Source organism: Oncorhynchus mykiss, chromosome 17 (assembly GCF_057628025.1).
Source record: "Oncorhynchus mykiss isolate SJ-2025 chromosome 17, ASM5762802v1, whole genome shotgun sequence".
NCBI lineage: Eukaryota > Metazoa > Chordata > Actinopteri > Salmoniformes > Salmonidae > Oncorhynchus > Oncorhynchus mykiss.
Window position 1 is genome coordinate 46833507 of NC_143038.1, and position 21917 is coordinate 46855423.

At 43.7% G+C, this 21917-nt stretch overlaps 1 protein-coding gene across 3 annotated transcripts in view; it reads right to left on the reverse strand.

Moving 5' to 3' along the window:
- Positions 1–21917, reverse strand: part of LOC110494343 (AMP deaminase 2) — an 86072-nt gene that overhangs the window by 6458 nt on the left and 57697 nt on the right. For all 3 annotated transcript variants that reach the window (XM_036950419.2, XM_036950420.2, XM_036950421.2), the window contains exons 2-17: positions 20284–20423; positions 18357–18487; positions 17614–17682; positions 11124–11241; positions 10561–10747; positions 10232–10373; positions 10020–10109; positions 9737–9866; positions 9250–9444; positions 8982–9113; positions 8642–8805; positions 8333–8459; positions 7983–8146; positions 754–874; positions 299–472; positions 30–140 (exon numbers count right to left, since the gene is read on the reverse strand). In XM_036950419.2, the coding sequence (XP_036806314.1) occupies positions 30–140; positions 299–472; positions 754–874; positions 7983–8146; positions 8333–8459; positions 8642–8805; positions 8982–9113; positions 9250–9444; positions 9737–9866; positions 10020–10109; positions 10232–10373; positions 10561–10747; positions 11124–11241; positions 17614–17682; positions 18357–18487; positions 20284–20423 (2195 nt within the window). The remainder of the gene's footprint in view (positions 1–29; positions 141–298; positions 473–753; positions 875–7982; positions 8147–8332; positions 8460–8641; positions 8806–8981; positions 9114–9249; positions 9445–9736; positions 9867–10019; positions 10110–10231; positions 10374–10560; positions 10748–11123; positions 11242–17613; positions 17683–18356; positions 18488–20283; positions 20424–21917) is intronic.

Below are 21917 nucleotides of genomic sequence, written 5' to 3' on the forward strand. Positions count from 1 at the left end.
CTGTGGATGAGAGGAGAGGAAGCAGATACCTTGTGGGAGAAGCCGCTCATAAGGACGCTGTTCCTGGCCAGCTCACACATGTCACAGGAGCTGAGCTTCCACACCTGTGTGGCGATGCTGTACTCCTCCATCAGAGGCTCCTGAGGACAAACACACACAAAAGACAAAGAAACATTCAATGAATTGTACTGATTGACTGTACTGACTCACCATTGCAGTTGTAGTGTGAATTGTTTTGCCTCTGTGTGTGTTTGTGTATGTGTGTGTGTGTCTTGACACCACTCCCCTGTGCACTGACCTTGGTGAAGTGGAACTGTAGGGGGTCGTCAGTGGACAGAGAGACCATGAGGCCTCTGGACAGATACTCAGGCAGGGGGTTGCGGTGGTAGCTGAGGAACAGGCTGTTGTTGCTCAGGGGGGACATGGCAATGCCAATCTGAGCCAGGTAGTACAGGTACTGCAGCACTGGTGCCTGGGGACATGAGGAGGAAAGAGATGCCATATGATATAGTCTATCTTGTTAAATGCACAACTGCAGTATTCAAGGGGAAAGTGTCTGATTGTTCTTCTGAATTCTCTTAAATTTGCTGAAGTAACCTGGTGAGCAAAGTCCCAAAACCAAGACATAATTTAATAAATCAATCAATCAAACCTTCAGAGGTCACCTATGAACTGAACTCTACTATCTGTCAGTCGTGTTGTTGCCATGGTAGTGTGGCGTCGCTATGGGAGACGACGTGTGTGCTGACTAACCTTCCTGAGCAGCAGCCCGTGGGAGATGTTCTCTGAAAGCATGAAACCCGACACCAGGTGGTGGACAGGCCCCGCCTCCCCGCAGTGAGGGCGCAGCACAAACGTGTGGAAGCCACGCCTCCTGCATGTCACAAGCAAACACATATTAGCTTCATAAAGTATATTCATTAACAATCCTTAATGTTTTCATGCGATTCATTCATCATTTATGTTATTAAAGGTCCAATGCAGCCGTTTTTATCTCAATATCAAATCATTTCTGGGTAACAATTAAGAACCTCACTGTGATTATTTTCATGGTAAAAAAGAAACCAAAATAGCTTTTTAGCAAAGAGCAATTTCTCAAGCAAGAATCTTGCTAGGGCTGTCTGGGAGTGGGGAGAAGAACACTGAAAGCTAGCTGTTATTGTTATTGGCAGAGAGGTTAGGAACTCTGTTTCTTATTGGTCTATTCATTAATTTATTCATTAATTTGGTGATGTCACCAGGCAGATCAAAACTCCATCACACCAAACAAGTTGAAATTTCAGACAGCCTTTTCAAGCAGCTCTTACAATAAAAGGGCATTATCATAATTTCCACAATTGTACAGTATTATTCCAACCTCATAGCGTGTATATATACTGAACAAAAATTAACGCAACATGTAACAATTTTTAGGATTTTACTGAGTTACAGTTCATATAAGGAAATCAGTCAATTGAAATTAATTAATTAGGCCCTAATCTATGGATTTCACATGACTGGGCAGGGTTGCAGCCATGCGTGGACCTGGGAGGCCATAGGCCCACCCACTGGGGAGCCAGGCCCAGCCATTTAGAATGACTTTTTCCCCACAAAAAGGCTTTATTACAGACAGAAATACTCCGCAGTTTCATCTTCTGTCCGGATGGCTGGTTTCAGACGATCCCGCTGGAGAAGAAGCCGGATGTGGAGGTCCCTGGCTGACGTGGTTACATGTGCTGTGCGGTTGTGAGGCCAGTTGGGCGTACTGCCAAATTCTTCAAAACGACGTTGGAGGCGGCTTATGGTAGGGAAATTAACATTAAATTCTCTGGCTAAAGCTCCGGTGGACATTCCTGCAGTCAATTGCACGCTCCCCAAAAACTTTAGATACAGTGCCTTGCGAAAGTATTCGGCCCCCTTGAACTTTGCGACCTTTTGCCACATTTCAGGCTTCAAACATAAAGATATAAATCTGTATTTTTTGTGAAGAATCAACAACAAGTGGGACACAATCATGAAGTGGAACGACATTTATTGGATATTTCAAACTTTTTTAACAAATCAAAAACTGAAAAATTGGGCGTGCAAAATTATTCAGCCCCTTTACTTTCAGTGCAGCAAACTCTCTCCAGACGTTCAGTGAGGATCTCTGAATGATCCAATGTTGACCTAAATGACTAATGATGATAAATACAATCCACCTGTGTGTAATCAAGTCTCCGTATAAATGCACCTGCACTGTGATAGTCAGAGGTCCGTTAAAAGCGCAGAGAGCATCATGAAGAACAAGGAACACACCAGGCAGGTCCGAGATACTGTTGTGTAGAAGTTTAAAGCCGGATTTGGATACAAAAAGATTTCCCAAGCTTTAAACATCCCAAGGAGCACTGTGCAAGCGATAATATTGAAATGGAAGGAGTATCAGACCACTGCAAATCTACCAAGACCTGGCCGTCCCTCTAAACTTTCAGCTCATACAAGGAGAAGACTGATCAGAGATGCAGCCAAGAGGCCCACGATCACTCTGGATGAACTGCAGAGATCTACAGCTGAGGTGGGAGACTCTGTCCATAGGACAACAATCAGTCGTATATTGCACAAATCTGGCCTTTATGGAAGAGTGGCAAGAAGAAAGCCATTTCTTAAAGATATCCATAAAAAGTGTGGTTTGTCACAAGCCACCTGGGAGACACACCAAACATGTGGAAGAAGGTGCTCTGGTCAGATGAAACCAAAATTGAACTTTTTGGCAACAATGCAAAACGTTATGTTTGGCGTAAAAGCAACACAGCTGAACACACCATCCCCACTGTCAAACATGGTGGTGGCAGCATCATGGTTTGGGCCTGCTTTTCTTCAGCAGGGACAGGGAAGATGGTTAAAATTGATGGGAAGATGGATGGAGCCAAATACAGGACCATTCTGGAAGAAAAGCTGATGGAGTCTGCAAAAGATCTGAGACTGGGGCGGAGATTTGTCTTCCAACAAGACAATGATCCAAAACATAAAGCAAAATCTACAATGGAATATTCAGGTGTTAGAATGGCCAAGTCAAAGTCCAGACCTGAATCCAATCGAGAATCTGTGGAAAGAACTGAAAACTGCTGTTCACAAATGCTCTCCATCCAACCTCACTGAGCTCGAGCTGTTTTGCAAGGAGGAATGGAAAAAAAATTCAGTCTCTTGATGTGCAAAACTGATAGAGACATACCCCAAGCGACTTACAGCTGTAATCGCAGCAAAAGGTGGCACTACAAAGTATTAACTTAAGGGGGCTGAATAATTTTGCACGCCCAATTTTTCAGTTTTTGATTTGTTAAAAAAGTTTGAAATATCCAATAAATGTCGTTCCACTTCATGATTGTGTCCCACTTGTTGTTGATTCTTCACAAAAAAATACAGTTTTATATCTTTATGTTTGAAGCCTGAAATGTGGCAAAAGGTCGCAAAGTTCAAGGGGGCCGAATACTTTCGCAAGGCACTGTATCTGTGGCATTGTGTTGTGTGACAAAGCTGCACATTTTAGAGTGGCCTTTTATTTTCCCCAGCACAATGTGCACCTGTGTAATGATTATGCTGTTTGTTCAGCTTCTTGATATGCCACACCTGTCAGGTGGATGGATTATCTTGGCAAAGGAGAAAATCTCACTAACAGGGATGTAGCCAAATTTGTGCACTAAATTTGAGAGAAATAAGCTTTTTGTGCATATGGAGCATTTCTGGGATCTTTTATTTCAGCTCATGAAACATGGGACCAACACTTTATACATGTTTACATTTTTGTTCAGTATACACTACCGTTCAAAAGTTTGGGGTCACTTAGAAATGTCCTTGTTTTGAAAGATTTTTTATTTTTTTTTGTCCATTAAAATAACATCAAATGGATCAGAAATACAGTGTAGACATTGTTAATGTTGTAAATGACTATTGTAGCTGGAAACGGCAGATTTTTTATGGAATATCTACATAGGCGTACAGGGGCCAATTATCAAGGGACATCAGTTGCTTCATGGAAACATGGCTCACTCGAGAGACGCTAACGGAATCGGTGCAGCCAGCTGGTTTCTTCACGCATCGCGCCGACAGAAACAAACATCTTTCTGGTAAGAAGAGGGGCGGGGGCGTATGCCTTATGATTAACGAGACATGGTGTGACCACAACAACATACAGGAACTCAAGTCCTTCTCTTTACCTGACTTAGAATTCCTCACAATCAAATGTCGACCGCATTATCTACCAAGGGAATTCTCTTCGATTATAATCACAGCCGTATATATTCCCCCCAAGCAGACACATCGATGGCCCTGAATAAACTTTATTTGACTCTTTGCAAACTGGAAACCACATATCCTGAGGCTGCATTCATTGTAGCTGGGGATTTTAACAAGGCTAATCTGAAAACAAGACTCCCTAAATTGTATCAGCATATCGATTGCGCAACCAGGGCTGGTAAAACCTTGGATCATTGCTATTCTAACTTCCGTGACGCATATAAGGCCCTCCCCCGCCCTCCTTTCGGAAAAGCTGACCACGACTCCATTTCGTTGCTTCCTGCCTACAGACAGAAACTAAAACAAGAAGCTCCCGCGCTCAGGTCTGTTCAACGCTGGTCCGACCAATCTGATTCCACGCTTCAAGACTGCTTCGATCACGCGGACTGGGATATGTTCCGCATTGCGTCCAACAACAACATTGACGAATACGCTGATTCGGTGAGCGAGTTCATTAGAAAGTGCATTTATGATGTCGTTCCCATAGCAACGATTAAAACATTCCCAAACCAGAAACAGTGGATTGATGGCAGCATTCGTGTGAAACTGAAAGCGCAAACCACTGCTTTTAACCAGGGAAAGGTGACCGGAAACATGACCGAATACAAACAGTGTAGCGATTCCCTCCGCAAGGCAATCAAACAAGCTAAGCATCAGTATAGAGACAAAGTAGAGTCACAATTCAACGGCTCAGACACAAGAGGTATGTTGCAGGGTCTACAGTCAATCACGGATTACAAAAAGAAATCCAGCCCCGTCACGGACCAGGATGTCTTGCTCCCAGGCAGAATAAATAAAACTTTTGCCTGCTTTGAAGACAATACAGTGCCACTGACACGGCCCGCAACCAAAACCTGCGGACTCTCCTTCACTGCAGCCGACGTGAGGAAAACATTTAAACGTGTTAACCCTCGCAAGGATGCAGGCCCAGACGGCATCCCCAGCCGCGTCCTCAGAGCATGCGCAGACCAGCTGGCTGGTGTGTTTACGGACATATTCAATCAATCCTTATCCCAGTCTGCTGTTCCCACATGCTTCAAGAGGGCCACCATTGTCCCTGTTCCCAAGAAAGCTAAGGTAACTGAGCTAAACAACTACCGCCCCGTAGCACTCACTTCCGTCATCATGAAGTGCTTTGAAAGACTAGTCAAGGACCATATCACCTCCACCCTACCTGACACCCTAGACCCACTCCAATTTGCTTACCGCCCAAATAGGTCCACAGACGATGCAATCTCAACCACACTGCACACTGCCCTAACCCATCTGGACAAGAGGAATACCCATGTGAGAATGCTGTTCATCGACTACAGCTCAGCATTTAACACCATGGTACCCTCCAAACTCGTCATCAAGCTCGAGACCCTGGGTCTCGACCCCGCCCTGTGCAACTGGGTACTGGACTTCCTGACGGGCCGCCCCCCAGGTGGTGAGGGTAGGTAACAACATCTCCACCCCGCTGATCCTCAACACTGGGGCCCCACAAGGGTGCGTTCTGAGCCCTCTCCTGTACTCCCTGTTCACCCATGACTGCGTGGCCATGCACGCCTCCAACTCAATCATCAAGTTTGCGGACGACACTACAGTGGTAGGCTTGATTACCAACAACGACGAGACGGCCTACAGGGAGGAGGTGAGGGCCCTCGGAGTGTGGTGTCAGGAAAATAACCTCACACTCAACGTCAACAAAACAAAAGAGATGATTGTGGACTTCAGGAAACAGCAGAGGGAGCACCCCCCTATCCACATCGATGGGACAGTAGTGGAGAGGGTAGTAAGTTTTAAGTTCCTCGGCGTACACATCATGGACAAACTGAATTGGTCCACCCACACAGACAGCGTCGTGAAGAAGGCCTCTTCAACCTCAGAAATTTGGCTTGTCACCAAAAGCACTCACAAACTTCTACAGATGCACAATCGAGAGCATCCTGTCGGGCTGTATCACCGCCTGGTACGGCAACTGCTCCGCCCACAACCGTAAGGCTCTCCAGAGGGTAGTGAGGTCTGCACAACGCGTCACCAGGGGCAAACTACCTGCCCTCCAGGACACCTACACCACCCGATGTCACAGGAAGGCCATAAAGATCATCAAGGACAACAACCACCCGAGCCACTGCCTGTTCACCCTGCTATCATCCAGAAGGCGAGGTCAGTACAGGTGCATCAAAGCAGGAACCGAGAGACTGAAAAAGAGCTTCTATCTCAAGGCCATCAGACTGTTAAACAGCCACCACTAACATTGAGTGGCTGCTGCCAACACACTGACTCAACTCCAGCCACTTTAATAATGGGAATTGATGGAAATTGATGTAAAATATATCACTAGCCACTTTAAACAATGCTACTTAATATAATGTTTACATACCCTACATTAATCATCTCGCATGTATATGTATATACTGTAACCTATATCATCTACTGCATCTTTATGTAATACATGTATCACTAGCCACTTTAAACTATGCCACTTTGTTTACATACCCTACATTACTCATCTCATATGTATATACTGTACTCGATACCATCTACTGCATCTTGCCTATGCTGTTCTGTACCATCACTCATTCATATATCTTTATGTACATATTCTTTATCCCTTTACACTTGTGTGTATAAGGTAGTCGTTTTGGAATTGTTAGGTTAGATTACTCGTTGGTTATTACGGCATTGTCGGAACTAGAAGCACAAGCATTTCGCTACACTCGCATTAACATCTGCTAACCATGTGTATGTGACAAATACATTTTATTTGAACATCCATCACTCCTGTGTTCCAATGGCACGTTGCGTTAGCTAAGCCAAGTTTATCATTTTAAAAGGCTAATTGATCATTAGAAAACCCTTTTGCAATTATGTTACCACAGCTGAAAACTGTTGTCCTCATTAAAGAAGCAATAAAACTGGCCTTTAGACTAGTTGAGTATCTGGAGCATCAGCATTTGTGGGTTCAATTACAGGCTCAAAATGGCCAGAAACAAAGACCTTTCTTCTGAAACTCGTCAGTCTATTCTTGTTCTGAGAAATGAAGGCTATTCCATGCGAGAAATTGCCAAGAAACTGAAGATCTGGTACAACGCTGTGTACTACTCCCTTCACAGAACAGCGCAAACTGGCACTAACCAGAATAGAAAGAGGAGTGGGAGGACCCGGTGCACAACTGAGCAAGAGGACAAGTACATTAGTGTCTAGTTTAAGAAACAGAAGCCTCACAAGTCCTCAACTGGCAGCTTCATTAAATAGTACTCGCAAAACATCAGTCTCAACGTCAACAGTGAAGTGGCGAATCCGGGATGCTGGCCTTCTAGGCAGGGTTCCTCTTTTGCCCATTTTAATCTTTTATTTTTGTTGGCCAGTCTGAGATATGGCTTTTTCTTTGCAACTCTGCCTACAAGGCCAGCATCCTTCGATTAGCTAACACAACGTGCCATTGGAACACAGGAGTGATGGTTGCTGATAATGGGCCTCTGTACGCCTATGTAGATATTCCATTAAAAAAAATCTACCGTTTCCAGCTACAATAGTCATTTACAACATTAACAACGTCTATTCTGTATTTCTGATCAATTTGATGTTATTTTAATTGACAAAACAAGGACATTTCTAAGTGATCCCAAACTTTTGAACGGTAGTGTATATATAAAACACATGAAAATCTAGTTTTTGACTGCACTGGGCCTTTATTTATTTTTTAAAGTCGTCTTTGTGCTGAGGTTCGTTAAGCAGCCTGGTACCTGCGCAGGTGGTTGAGCACGGCCATGTTGGCGTAGGTGTAGTAGAGGTAGTAGGAGTAGGGAGGGTTGTCCTCCTCTGTCCAGTCGGCTGGCAGGGGGCTGTCCATGTTGAAGATGTGGTGCTCCGGCTTGGACTCGTCATCCACACTGTCAAAGCCCACCACCTGACAACATACAGTTAGTTATACAACAATAAGTTACGGTAAAACAGTACCTGGAGTGTATGAATGAGGTGGGGCCCTAAGTCCTTTCTGACCGGAAGAAAATGCATCTCAAGTGTCTGGATATGTTAGGTGTAGGGAAGGGGAGAATCCTACTTTGTTGACTGTAGTGCTATGTGAGTGACTCACATGCTGGAGGAAGAGGTGCAGCTCAGGGTGGCTGCGGGGGTTAATGGTGACCTCAAACAGAGGCATGAAGATGTTCTCCATCATCTCCTGGAAGTTAGCCAGCTGCTTCTTGGTGCGGTACACATCACTGCAGTCAGAGGAGGGTTAATCATATGGAAGATTATTATCATTCACATTCATTCATAGTATTCATTCAAAGATAATACTTGTCACAAATACAAGGAGAGGTTTACGTCCAAGAAAAGCTGATAAAAGGTAGATGTGTATAACTGCTTTGTTGATGCTGTAGTAGGTAGAGGTACTACTCACAAAAGGCGGGGCACTTGGATGAGCCAGCGCACATTGTCAGAGTAGACTTGGTGTTTGACGGCCCACTGGGCCAGCTTGTCCCATTCGTCCCGGGAGCGGCCGTAGATGGACAGACGCAGCTCCACATTCTGGTACTTACTCTCCTCTAGGTCAGCCATCACCTCCTGATGGAACACCAACAACGCATTAGAGACATCAATATCATTGTATTAATGTCTGTGAATTAAGACTTTAAGGCCACATTTTCTCTTAATATCAATGTGCATAACTATGTGGGGTGAACTAACACAAACACCACTGTTTGTATGGCTGTTTAAGGTAGCATGGGATGGTTTCAGACCTTGATCATGTGGCCAAAGTATTTGCCCTCGATGTGGTTGTCTGTCTTGATGAAGATCTCTCTCAGGATGGATTCTCCGATGGGGTTGTATTTGGCATTGAACTTGTCGAAGCGATGGAACGTGTTGCGGTCCTGAGAATAGACAGGTGACACTTATGATGCCACTCTTCTTCCCCCAATTCTCCTACCCCTCCCTCTTTAAACAATTCTCCTACCCCTCCCTCTCTAACAATTCTCTTTCCCCCTCCCCTCTTCCCCTGCTCCTCACCGCGTGCATGTCCAGTGTGTCCACACTCAGGTCAAAGGCAGTCAGGTTCATGCTCTCAAACACCTCCATGAGGGTCTGTCCCCGCCCGTGCTCCATGTGGACTATCTCCCCAGGGTACTTCTTCATGGCTCGCTTGATAAAGCGCAGCAGGTGCTTCTGGTTCATACAAGATGAGGCATGGATGTGGGTGTCCACCTGGGGGCAGAGGGAGAGACAGGGTCAACAACAATGAGATGTTGAGGATGGATGCCAGAAAGACAAAACAAAAAGCCTGAGTTAGTTAGCACTTAGCAGTGGTGTATCTTCATTGGTCACTAGACCAAGGAAAAAGTGGGAGACTACTTCCAGATATATTTCACTCCAACAATGTGGAGTGACTAACTGATATTGAACACTTTGCAGGTTTTATAGAGATGTTGTAGATTAAGAAGCTGTTGGATGCTGTAGTGTTGTGAACGGTTGTTGTGTCAGTGTTGTTGTGTGTCACCTTGCGGATGTTGTAGAAGTCGCGGTGAGGAACCTTCTTCTGGGCTGCCAGCTCCTTCATCTCGTTCAGCAGGATGTGCATCTGGAACTTAGAGCTCAGGTATTGCAGCCGGCGGTAGCAGAACGACTTTCTGCACGCACACACGCACACACACACACACACACATATGTCTCACTCTTGACATGTGTACACAGAATTTGCACAGTTTTGACATACACAGATACTAATGAGACAACAGATGTGACTAATGTTAACTGTAAGGCCAGTAACCAGTAACACTCACACTGGTCCGTTAATGATGAGAGCCATCATGACATTCATGTCAGCAATGTACTCCTTCAGGTCTGGGTAAGGCAGGTCCAACTCTGTACTCCTGGAAATGAGGATGGAGAATTTCGGTTACACACTCTCTCTTACACACACGTAGAAGCAGACTAGCCCATCACACACTTTACACCAAAAACTGAAAACAAGCAGACTCAAACACAAACCCACTTCTCCATGGGGCTCTTCTTGGTGTAGACATGCATGACCCCATCCACCATCTTACAGCTGTACCCTGTGTCTGCAGGCATGTTCTTGGTGTCCTGGTTTTCATAGGGGTGAGTCTCTGAGACAGGGGGGTGGACTGGAGCATCTGTGGGAGACAGCGGGGAAGGGAGAAAAGTTCACCATACTATTATACATCACAACTTCATTTTCATTCACAATTTCACAAAGTAACTCATTTGCTAAAGAAGAAAGGGGCAGAAACCCTACAGCTATGCCCTGTGTGTCTCAGTTTGTGTCATACCAAATGTGTCAGGTGTGTGAGTATGTCATACCTGCATCAACGGGGGTCTCAGGGATCTCCTCATAGATGCGTAGGTCCAGGGGCTTCTCTCCCAGCTCTCCCAGCTCACGGGCAGTGGTCTTACAGAAGTTCTGAATGGACAGAGCAATGTACTTCTCCCTGATGAACAGGGCCTTTACCACACATTTAGCTGCATCTACCAGGTCTGTGAAGGGCACCTGGTCAGAGCAGAACGGTACAAGTCAGGCATAGTCTACATTGATTAAGAGTGTGGCTGAGTGGGTAACAATTTCACAATTATAGACAACATGCTGTCCCCACTGGAGACCGGGGTTCACTACCCGGTCCAGGCTCTCATTTCTGAACTACTTCCTCTGTATATCCAACTGTCTAAATAAATAAGTCCAAGCACTACCAAACCCACCTCAATAGACTTGTTGACTGAATTGGTTTACCTTTCACAGTAAGCATGTGGCACACTGAGAGACCAACCAACTAGTACTTGGAATGAGAAACCACTGCATGATAAAACACTGATCAGGATGGACTGTGACTGGATTTATTCTATCAAGTTGTTTAGTCAGCGGCTCTCACCCCACACTTCTCCTCCCCTGATATTGAGACACGCTGGTACTCTCGCTCCATCGGTAATACTCTCTCCTTCATCCAGCCATCATCCGTCCTGTCCACACCACCCAGCTCATTCATAAACCTACAGGGAGAGAGAAGGGGTAAAGAAAAGATTAGGATAGGAGAGAGCATGGGGTTGAGGTATGACGTAGGGAAATAGAAATCTCATGTAAATAGTTTTGCAAAGCACCTATGAAAATATATGAATACTTTATTGGCAGGTTTAGTTGGACATATGTACAGGGAGGTCGACCGATTAATTAGGGCCGATTTCAAGTTTTCATAACAATCGGTAATCGGCATTTTTGGACACCGATCATGGCCGATTACATTACAGGAAGGAGTGCAGCAAGGAGCCAAGGTAGGTTGCTAGCTAGTATTAAACGTATCTTATAAAAAACAATCAATCTTAACATAATCCCTAGTTAACTACACATGGTTGATGATATTACTAGTTTATCTAGCTTGTCCTGCATTGCATATAATCGATGCGGTGCCTGCTAATTTATAATTGAATCACAGCCTACTTCGCCAAACGGGTGATTTAACAAGTGCATTCGCGAAAAAAGCACTGTCGTTGCACCAATGTGTACCTAACCATAAACATCAATGCCTTTCTTAAAATCAATACACAGAAGTCTATTTTTTTTACTTAAAACCTGCATATTTAGTTAAAATAAATGTTAGCAGGCAATATTAACTAGGGAAATTGTGTCACTTCTCTTGCGTTCATTGCACGCAGAGTCAGGGTATATGCAACAGTTTGGGCCGCCTGGCTCGTTGCGAACTAATTTGCCAGAATTTTACGTAATTATAACATAACATTGAACGTTGTGCAATGTAACAGCAATATTTAGACATATGGATGCCACCCATTAGATAAAATACGTAACGGTTCTGTATTTCACTGAAAGAATAAACATTTTTTTTTTCCCGAAATGATAGTTTCCGGATTTGACCATATTAATGACCTAAGGCTCGTATTTCTGTGTGTTATTATATTATAATTAAGTCTATGATTTGATAGAGCAGTCTGACTGAGCGGTGGTAGGCAGCAGCAGGCTCGTAAGCATTCATTCCAACAGCACTTCACTGCGTTTGCCAGCAGCTCTTCGCAATGCTTCAAGCATTGCGCTGTTTATGACTTCAAGCCTATCAACTCCCGAGATTAGGCTAGCAATACTATAGTGCCTATTAGAAAATAAAATAGTCAAAGGTATATGAAATACAAATGGTATAGAGGAAATAGTCCTATTATAACTACAACCTAAAACTTCTTAACTGGGAATATTAAAGACTCATGTTAAAAGGAACCACCAGCTTTCATTTGATCTCATGTTCTGAGCAAGGAACTTAAATGTTAGCTTTTCTTACATGGCACATATTGCACTTTTACTTTCTTCTCCAACACTTTGTTTTTGCATTATTTAAACCAAATTGAACATGTTTCATTATATATTTGAGACTAAATTGATGTTATTGATGTATTATATTAAGTTAAAATAAAAATGTTCATTGTTCATTCAGTATTGTTGTAATTGTCATTATCACAAATATATATTATAAAAATCGGTATCGGCTTTTTTTGGTCCTCCAATAAATCGGTATCGGTGTTGAAAAATCACAACCGGTCGACCTCTAGTCTCACTGTCTTTCTGTGAATTGCGCCTCAGCTGTTGCATATTTGCAGTTAGACGGAAGGATTATTTCGGTCATGAATACCAAGGCATGTCTAAGATTTGTTTTTAAGATATTTAAGATGAACATTAAAAGACCTGTACCAATGTAGTGGAACCGTGGTGCAGGATTTCCATTAGGAAAATCAGGCGCTGGACAAGTAAGAGGAAATATTTTAATTTATCTGACATTTGAGAAATGTTCTGGTCATCCATATGCATTGGGTGCGTAACCTAATAAGGCGTCCACCCACGCAGCTAGCGCCATCAATAAACCAGGGATATTGGCCAAATGAGCCACATTTTCATTCCTTAAAAACAGCCTATAACAAATGATAAAAACACTATTCCCTGTGTTTCCATTTATAGCCTATTGGTTTTTAATTTCCGAAAACAATAATTGTCCTCCCCACAGTTCAGCTGTCAGAGATTTGAGCACTAAATGCATTAGGGCATTGCATGCATAGACCTACAGGGTTAGGTGTCCATTGCATGGTATTAATATAACAAATATACATAGAGTACCAGTCAAAGGTTTGGACTCACTTACTCATTAAAGAGTTTTCTTTATTTTTAATATTTTCTACATTGTCAAATCAAATCAAATGTGTCACATGCGCCAAATACAACAGGTTACAGTGAAATGCTTACTTACAAGCCCTTAACTAACAATGCTTTAAGAAGTTTTTAGAAAAAAAAGAGAAAACAAAACTAACAAATAATTAAACAGCAGCAGTAACATAACAATAGCAAGGCTATATACAGGAGGTACAAAGTCAATGTGTGGGGACACCGGTTAGTTGAGGTAATTGAGGTAATATGCACATGTAGGTAGAGTTAAAGTGACTATGCATAGATAATAAACAGAGAGTAGCAGCAGCGTAAAAGAGGAGTCTGGGTAGCCCTGTTAAGAAGCCTCTTGGACCTAGACTTGGCACTCCGGTACTGCTTGCCGTGCGGTAGCAGAGAGAACAGTCCATGACTAGGGTGGCTGGAGTCTTTGACAATTTTTAGGGCCTTCCTCTGACACAGCATGGTATAGAGGTCCTGGATGGCAGGGAGCTTGGCCCCAGTGATGTACTGGGCTGTACGCACTACCCTCTGAAGTGGCCAAGCAGTTGCAACCAGTCAGGATGCTCACGATGGTGCAGCTGTAGAACCTTTTGAGGATCTGAGGACCCATGCCAAATCTTTTCAGTCTCCTGAGGGGGAATAGGATTTGTCCTCTTCATTACTGTCTTAGTGTGTTTGGACCATGATAGTTTGTTGGTGATGTGGATGCCAAGGAACTTGAAGCTCTCAACCTGCTCCACTGCAGCCCCGTCGATGAGAATGGGGGCGTGCTTGGTCCTCCTTTTCCTGTAGTCCACAATCATCTCCTTTTTCTTGATCACATAGAGGGAGAGGTTGTTGTCCTGGCACCACACGGCCAGGTCTCTGACCTCCTCCCTATAGGCTGTCTCATTGTTGTTAGTGATCAGGCCTACCATTGTTGTGTCATCGGCAAACTTGATGATGGTGTTAGAGTCGTGCCTGGCCATGCAGTCATGAGTGAACAGGGAGTACAGGAGGGGACTGAGCACGCACCTGAGGGGCCCAAGTGTTGAGGATCAGCGTGGCGGATGTGTTGTTACCTACCCTTACCACCTGGGAGCAGCCTGCCAGGAAGTCCAGGATCCAGTTGCAGAGCGAAGTGTTTTATTCCTAAGGTCCTTAGCTTAGTGATGAGCTTTGAGGGCACTATGGTGTTGAACGCTGAGCTGTAGTCAAAGAAGTTGAGTGCAATAGAGATTGCATCATCTGTGGATCTGTTGGGGCGGTATGCAAATTGGAGTGGGTCTTGGGTTTAATGGTGTTCATGTGAGCCATGACCAGCCTTTCAAAGCACTTCATGGCTACAGAGTGTTACGGGTCGGTAGTCCTTGAGAAGGTTACCTTAGTGTTCTTGGGCACAGGGACTATGTTGGTCTGCTTGAAATATGTTGGTATTACAGACTCAGATATAGACAGGTTAAAAATGTCAGTGAGACACTTGCCAGTTCGTCAGCGCATGCTCGGACTACACGTCCTGGTAATCCATGTTGACCTGTTTAAAGGTCTTACTCACATCGGCTAAGGAGAGTGTGATCACACAGTCGTCCGGAACAGCTGATGCTCTCATGCATGGTTCAGTGTTACTTGCCTCGAAGCAAGCATAGAAGTAATTTAGCTTGTCTGGTAGGCTCGTGTCACTGGGGAGCTCGCGGCTGTGCTTCCCTTTGTAGTCTGTACTAGTTTGTAAGCTCTGCCACATCCGATGAGCGTTGGAGCCGGTGTAGTACAATTAAATCTTAGTCCTGTATTGACGCTTTACCTGTTTGATGGTTCGTCGGCGGGCATGGCGGGATTTCTTATAAGCTTCCGGGTTAGAGAATAATTGTAGAATAATAGTGAAGACATCAAAACTATGAAATAACACATATGGAATCAAAAAAGTGTTAAACAAATCAAAACATATTTTACATTTGAGATTCTTTAAAGTAGCCACCCTTTGCCTTGATGACAGCTTTGCATACTCTTGGCATTCTCTCAACCAGCTTAATGAGGTTGTCACCTGGAATGCTTTTCAATATACAGGTGTGCCTTGTTAAAAGTTAATTTGTGGAATTTCTTTCCTTCTGAATGCTTTTGAGCCAATTGTGTTGTGTCAAGGCAGAAGATAGCCCTATTTGGTAAAATACCTAGTCGATATTATGGCAAGAACAGCTCAAATAAGCAAAGAGAAACGACAGTCCATCATTACTTTAAGACATGAAGGTCAGTCAATCCGGAAAATGTCAAGAACTTTGAAAGTTTCTTCAAATGCAGTCGCAAAAACCATCAAGCGCTATGATGTAACTAGCTCTCACGAGGATCGCCATAGAAAATGAAGATCCAGAGTTACCTCTGCTGCAGAGGATAAATTCATCAGAATTAACTGCACCTCAGATTGCAGCCCAAATAAATGCTTCAAAGGTTTCAAGTAACAGACACATCTCAAAATTAACTGTTCAGAGGAGACTGCATGAATCAGGACTTCATGGTCAAAATGCTGCAAAGAAACCACTACTAAAGGACACCAATAAGAAGAGACTTGCTTGGGCCAAGAAACACGAGCAATGGACATTAGACCGGTGAAAATCTATCCTTGAGTCCAAATGTGACCAATGTCTTTGTGAGACACAGAGCAGGTGAAAACCCTAGATGATCTATGCATGTGTGGTTCCCACAGTGACCCTGTCTGTGATATACAGTATTTAGAATTCAAGGCACACTTAACCAGCATGGCTACCACAGCATTATACCATCCCATCTGGTTTGCGCTTAGTGGGACTATCATCTGTTTTTCAACAGGACAATTAGATTTTTTTTAAAAAACCTTTATTTAACTAGGCAAGTCACTTAAGAACAAATTCTTATTTTCAATGACAGCCTAGGAACAGTGGGTTAACTGCCTTGTTCAGGGGCAGAACGACAGCTTGGAGATTCGATCTTGCAACCTTTCGGTTACTAGTCCAAAGCTCTAACCACTAGGCTACCTGCCACCCCAATGTTCCAACACACCTACAAGGTGTGTATGGGCTATTTGACCAAGAAAGAGAGTGATGGAGTGCTGCATCAGATGACCTGCCTCCACAATCACCCGACCTCAACCTAATTTAGATGGTACGGGATGAGTTAGACCGCAGAGTGAAGGAAAAGCAGCCAACAAGTGCTCAGCATATGTGGGAACTCCTTCAAGACTGTTGGAAAAGTATTCCTCATGAAGCTGGTTGAAAGAATGCCAATAGTGCGCAAAGCTGTCATCAAGGCAAAGGGTGGCTACTTTGAAGAATCTAAAATCAAAAATATATTTAATGCTTTTTTAAATTCCATATGTGATACTTCATAGTTTTGATGTCTTCACTATTATTCAACAATGTAGAAAATAGTAAAATAAAGAAAAACCCTTGAATGAGTAGGTGTGTCCAAACATTTGAATGGTACTGTATAAAGGAAGATAACCTTTGGCCTAGCACCAGAGAGAGAGAGAAGGAGATATGCTGGTGGCATGCTACAACACCGACATCCTTGTCAGATAGGCTACGTTTGCTATGCAGATACCGCCTTACAGGAGGCGGCTAATTCACCAATTGTTTTACGCGGCATCACTCAATAGAATTTTGAAAGATTACCTTCTAAAGTAATTTGCAGTACTTTATTAAAGTGTAACAGACTACTGAGATGTTATTGAAGAAATAAGTTGTTTCATGATCTTTTTGGACTGAATATCAGCCCTGCACCTCAGATGGATTCCCGAGTGGCGCAGTGGTCTATGATACTGCATCTCAGTGCAAGAGGTGTCGCTACAGTACCTGGTTTGAATCCAGGCTGCATCACATCCAGCCTTGATTGGGAGTCCCATAGGACGGCAAACAATTGGCACAGCCTTGTCCGGGGTAGGCCGTCATTGTAAATAAGAATTTGTTCTAAACTGACTTGCCTAGTCAAATAAAGGTTAAATAAATAAAATGACTCAACATCACCTGTGATGACTATACATCATCAGTAGGGGGCAGCACACAGGGAACTCATATTTTGTTGTTGGAGTGGAACATTCTCAATATATAACAAAATGATACATTTAAAATTAAACTCTTCAGAAAATGAGCGCCAAGGACTGTACATACGTACAGGTAAAAACTTGAACTTATGCATTCACAAGATTGTTAGGAAAAAGCAAAAGATAGAGAGAGAGACTGAAAGTACAGCTCACTCACTCTAGGTCGGCAGCGCTGTCAATTTTCATGAACTCCTGTTTGATGCGGAGCAGGATCTCTGGCTCAAGCCTGGCGTGGTGCGGAGTGCATGGCAGCAAGGCCAGGTCAGAGGGGTACAGGTAAGACAAAGCACAAGGAAGGGGGAGGAGGGGGGGGGGGCGGCACATACACACATTTAAACACAAGCACAGAAAGAAAGACAGAGAGGATTCAAATCCAGTTACACAAACAAAACACACAAGAGAACAACAGTAACGCACATGACACACACAAAGGGGATCAGGGTGTGAAGGGTGGTCAGATGAAATGGGACAAACAGAGAAACATGATCAGTTAGCAGTGGAACAGACAGTATACCTTGGTATACCTTGGTCACATGACCCTGCTGCGGTGAGTGGAGCAAGGATTCCTAAGTGTGTCAGATCCCCCCTGAGATTGGCTCAGTGGCACAGGCCATCACACCCCATCAACCCAGACAGAACCCCCCCCCCCTTCTCCTGTGGGTGGAACAGGCTGGAACACCAGGATGCGAATGCTACTGACTGACTCCATTAGCTGTTTACTTATGTTAGTCAGCTGGCCTGCTTAAAAGCGACATGATGGAAGCTGTTGACGGTGCTTGTGTGCCTGTGGGTATATGAGCGGCCTGTAATTTTCATCATAGGAGGGTGTTTGGGTGTGTACGGGGGAGTTGTGTTGGTGTGTATGTGAGTGTGCATGTCTGCTGCTGTGTGTGTCCCTACTTGATGTCCTGGCTGATCTGCCTCTCCAGGCGTTGGCGTCTCTCCTCCAGCTGCTCGATGGGGCTGTCCTCAGGGAACTCATAAGGAGCGGTGCGCATCTCACTCTCCGTCAGGCTACGAGTGAACAGCTCCTGAGAGATACACAGAGAGTCAAATAAACATTAGAACACACACACATTACACACACAGGAAGAGTTTACTTAACATTACAATACACAAACTTACATAAACATCATGAACATTTAACACCGACACAAACATCCAACACATGCAGTCGCACGCAAACACACACACACACACACACACACACCACACACCACACACACACACGTATTTGGAAAGTGCTTGACAGTGGTGGAAAAAGTACTCAATTGTCATACTTTAGTAAAAGGAAAGATACCTTAATAGAAAATGACTAAAGTAAAAGTAAATGACACCCAGTAAAACCCTACTTGAGTAAAATTCTAAAAGTATTCGGTTTTAAATATACTTAAGTATCAAAAGGAAATGTAATAGTAAAAGTACAAATAACTTCAAATTCAAACCAGACAGCACCATTTTCTTGTTTTTCAAAATCACGGATAGCCAGCGGCACACTCCAACACTCAGACATAATTTACGAACGAAGCATGTGTTTAGTAAGTCCGCCAGATCAGAGCCAGTAGGGATGTTCTCTTGATAAGTGTGTGAATTGCACCATTTTCCTGTCCTGTTAAGCATTCAAAATGTAATGAATACTTTTGGGTGTCAGAGAAAATGTATGGAGTAAAAAGTACATCATTTTCTTTAGGAATGTAGTTAAGTAAACGTTGTCAAAAATATACAGTGGGGCAAAAAAGTATTTAGTCAGCCACCAATTGTGCAAGGTCTCCCACTTAAAAAGATGAGCGGCCTGTAATTTTCATCATAGGTACACTTCAACTATGACAGACATAAATGAGAAGAAAAAAATCCAGAACATCACCGAAAATCACCGTCTGAAGTTTGCTAGAGAGCATTTGGATGATCCAGAAGAAGATTGGGAGAATGTCATATGGTCAGATGAAATCAAAATATAACTTTTTGGTAAAAACTCAACTCGTCGTGTTTGGAGGACAAAGAATGCTGAGTTGCATCCAAAGAACACCATACCTACTGTGAAGCATGGGGGTGGAAACATCATGCTTTGGGGCTGTTTTTCTGCAAAGGGACCAGGACGACTGATCCGTGTAAAGTAAAGAATGAATGGGGCCATGTATCGTGAGATTTTGAGTGAAAACCTCCTTCCATCAGCAAGGGCATTGAAGATGAAACGTGGCTGGGTCTTTCAGCATGACAATGATCCCAAACACACCGCCCGGGCAACGAAGGAGTAGCTTCGTAAGAAGCCTTTCAAGGTCCTGGAGTGGCCTAGTCAGTCTCCAGATCTCAACCCCATAGAAAATCTTTGGTGGGAGTTGAAAGTCTGTGTTGCCCAGCAACAGCCCCAAAACATCACTGCTCTAGAGGAGATCTGCATGGAGGAATGGGACAAAATACAAGCAACAGTGTGTGAAAACCTTGTGGAGACTTACAGAAAACGTTTGACCTCTGTCATTGCCAACAAAGGGTATATAACAAAATATTGAGATAAACTTTGTTATTGACCAAATACATATTTTCCACCAAAATGTGCAAATTAATTAATTAAAAATCCTACAATGTGATTTTTTTTTCTCATTTTGTCTGTCATAGTTGAAGTGTACCTAATGATGAAAATTACAGGCCTCTCATCTTTTTAAGTGGGAGAACTTGCACAATTGGTGGCTGACTAAATACTTTTTTGCCCCACTGTAAATACTAAAGTAAAGTACAGATACACCAAAAAACTACTTAAGTAGTACTTCAAAGTATTTATACTGAAGTACTTTACACCACTGTTGACACCACTGTGTCACTGTGATCTCACCTCAGCGATCTCCTTGTACTTTCCGTCCATGGATGTACGCAGGTTGATGGGGAAGTGTTTGAGTGTGTGACTGATGGGTGTCCCAGGGAGGGAGCGCTGAGGATTCAGGGGCTTGGCCTGCCCTGCTACACCACGCAGATCTAGATGGAGGGAGAGCGGTGGAGAGGAAGATAGAGAGAGTTAGGCAGTGTTAAACAACAAATAATAAACATAACAAAAAAGAAAAAAACAAAGTTAAACAACAGGGAGGGAGAGGCAGACGGAGTGAGTTGTTATTGCATGGATTTGCAACATTTAAACACTGTCTGATATTTCACAGCCACAACTCTTGTGCCATCACCTCCAACATGGGACTACACTAGTATACTCCACTCCGGCCCTCTTCTCTCTCAACTACAGCCTCGTCTCTCAGCAGCAGTGTTGTGCTCTGCATACAGCACAGAGGAGCTTCCCTACAGTATGACAGCTTCAGTGGTGTGTTAGTCTCTCCACAGCACTGCTGGCCCTTTGAGCCGTGTCTCTGTTGGCTGCCCACTGCATTGTGTGTCAGGCAGCAGCAGGAGGAGTGGTGTCTGTGTGTGTGGCAGTAGTCTTTGTGGTATATAGCCCACCCTAAGGGTCATTCAGATGGATGCTCAATAACAAGATAAATGTTGTCAGATGCCAGACACCCGTTGCCATGGAGACCTGGTCTGGAGAGAGGGGAGGAGAGGTTGAGGGGAGGAGCACAATAACAGAACCTTCCCCTGAGACGGACGCTGCTGGGTGAGAGAGTACACACTACACTGGCAGGCAGGCAGGCAGAGAACAAAGACCCCACTGTGTATGTCCCATTGAATACAGAGAGAGAGAGAGAGATTAGTAACCAAAAGATGAGCGATGAGCTCAAGAGCCACGTGATAGTTTGCTAAACTGTGTGTGTGTGTGTGTGTTTTCAGAGAATGCTGCTTTGGCATGATGATCCCATAAGGCCTTTATACTGGAGGGGACTCCTGAGATGCAGAGGGTTACATTTTAAGACAGACAAGCCCTGTAAATGAGTGTGTCCCACAGCATGCTCTGCTACGCCTAATCACCCCATGAAAGATGCCAGAGCAACTGGACTCATCACAAACACAGACATACAGACTCTGGCCTCCATTACAGTGACTGTCCATTCATGTCAGTATCATCACCACCACACTACAGTCCTATGTGCTCTGTAATACACAGTATTATTGAATAAGGCTAAACACAAACAGTACCATTCCTCCATGTATCATATTAATACAACGGGCTCATTCAGTAGTGCTAAGCATGGCCACTATGTCATCATCAGCACAGTCAGATTCACCCTATGCACATTACATTTATTAAATGATAATAAACTATATTCTATCAAAATACTCGTATCATCATGATGTTCTCTCCAATGGATTTCCCACAGTGAAGCATAGCTGTGGCCTACTGACGCTACAAGTGTGATTCAGAAGATAGGGAGTGAGATTTTTAATTCGAGAAGAATGGATTCACTTTTTCAATGCTAGTTAGGCATACTATAGTTATCACATTTCACATTGGATTTATTAAATACAAAAAGGTAAGACGTGTTTTTAATTCTGGTGCCGTTCTGCACACACAAGCTTGTCAGCTAG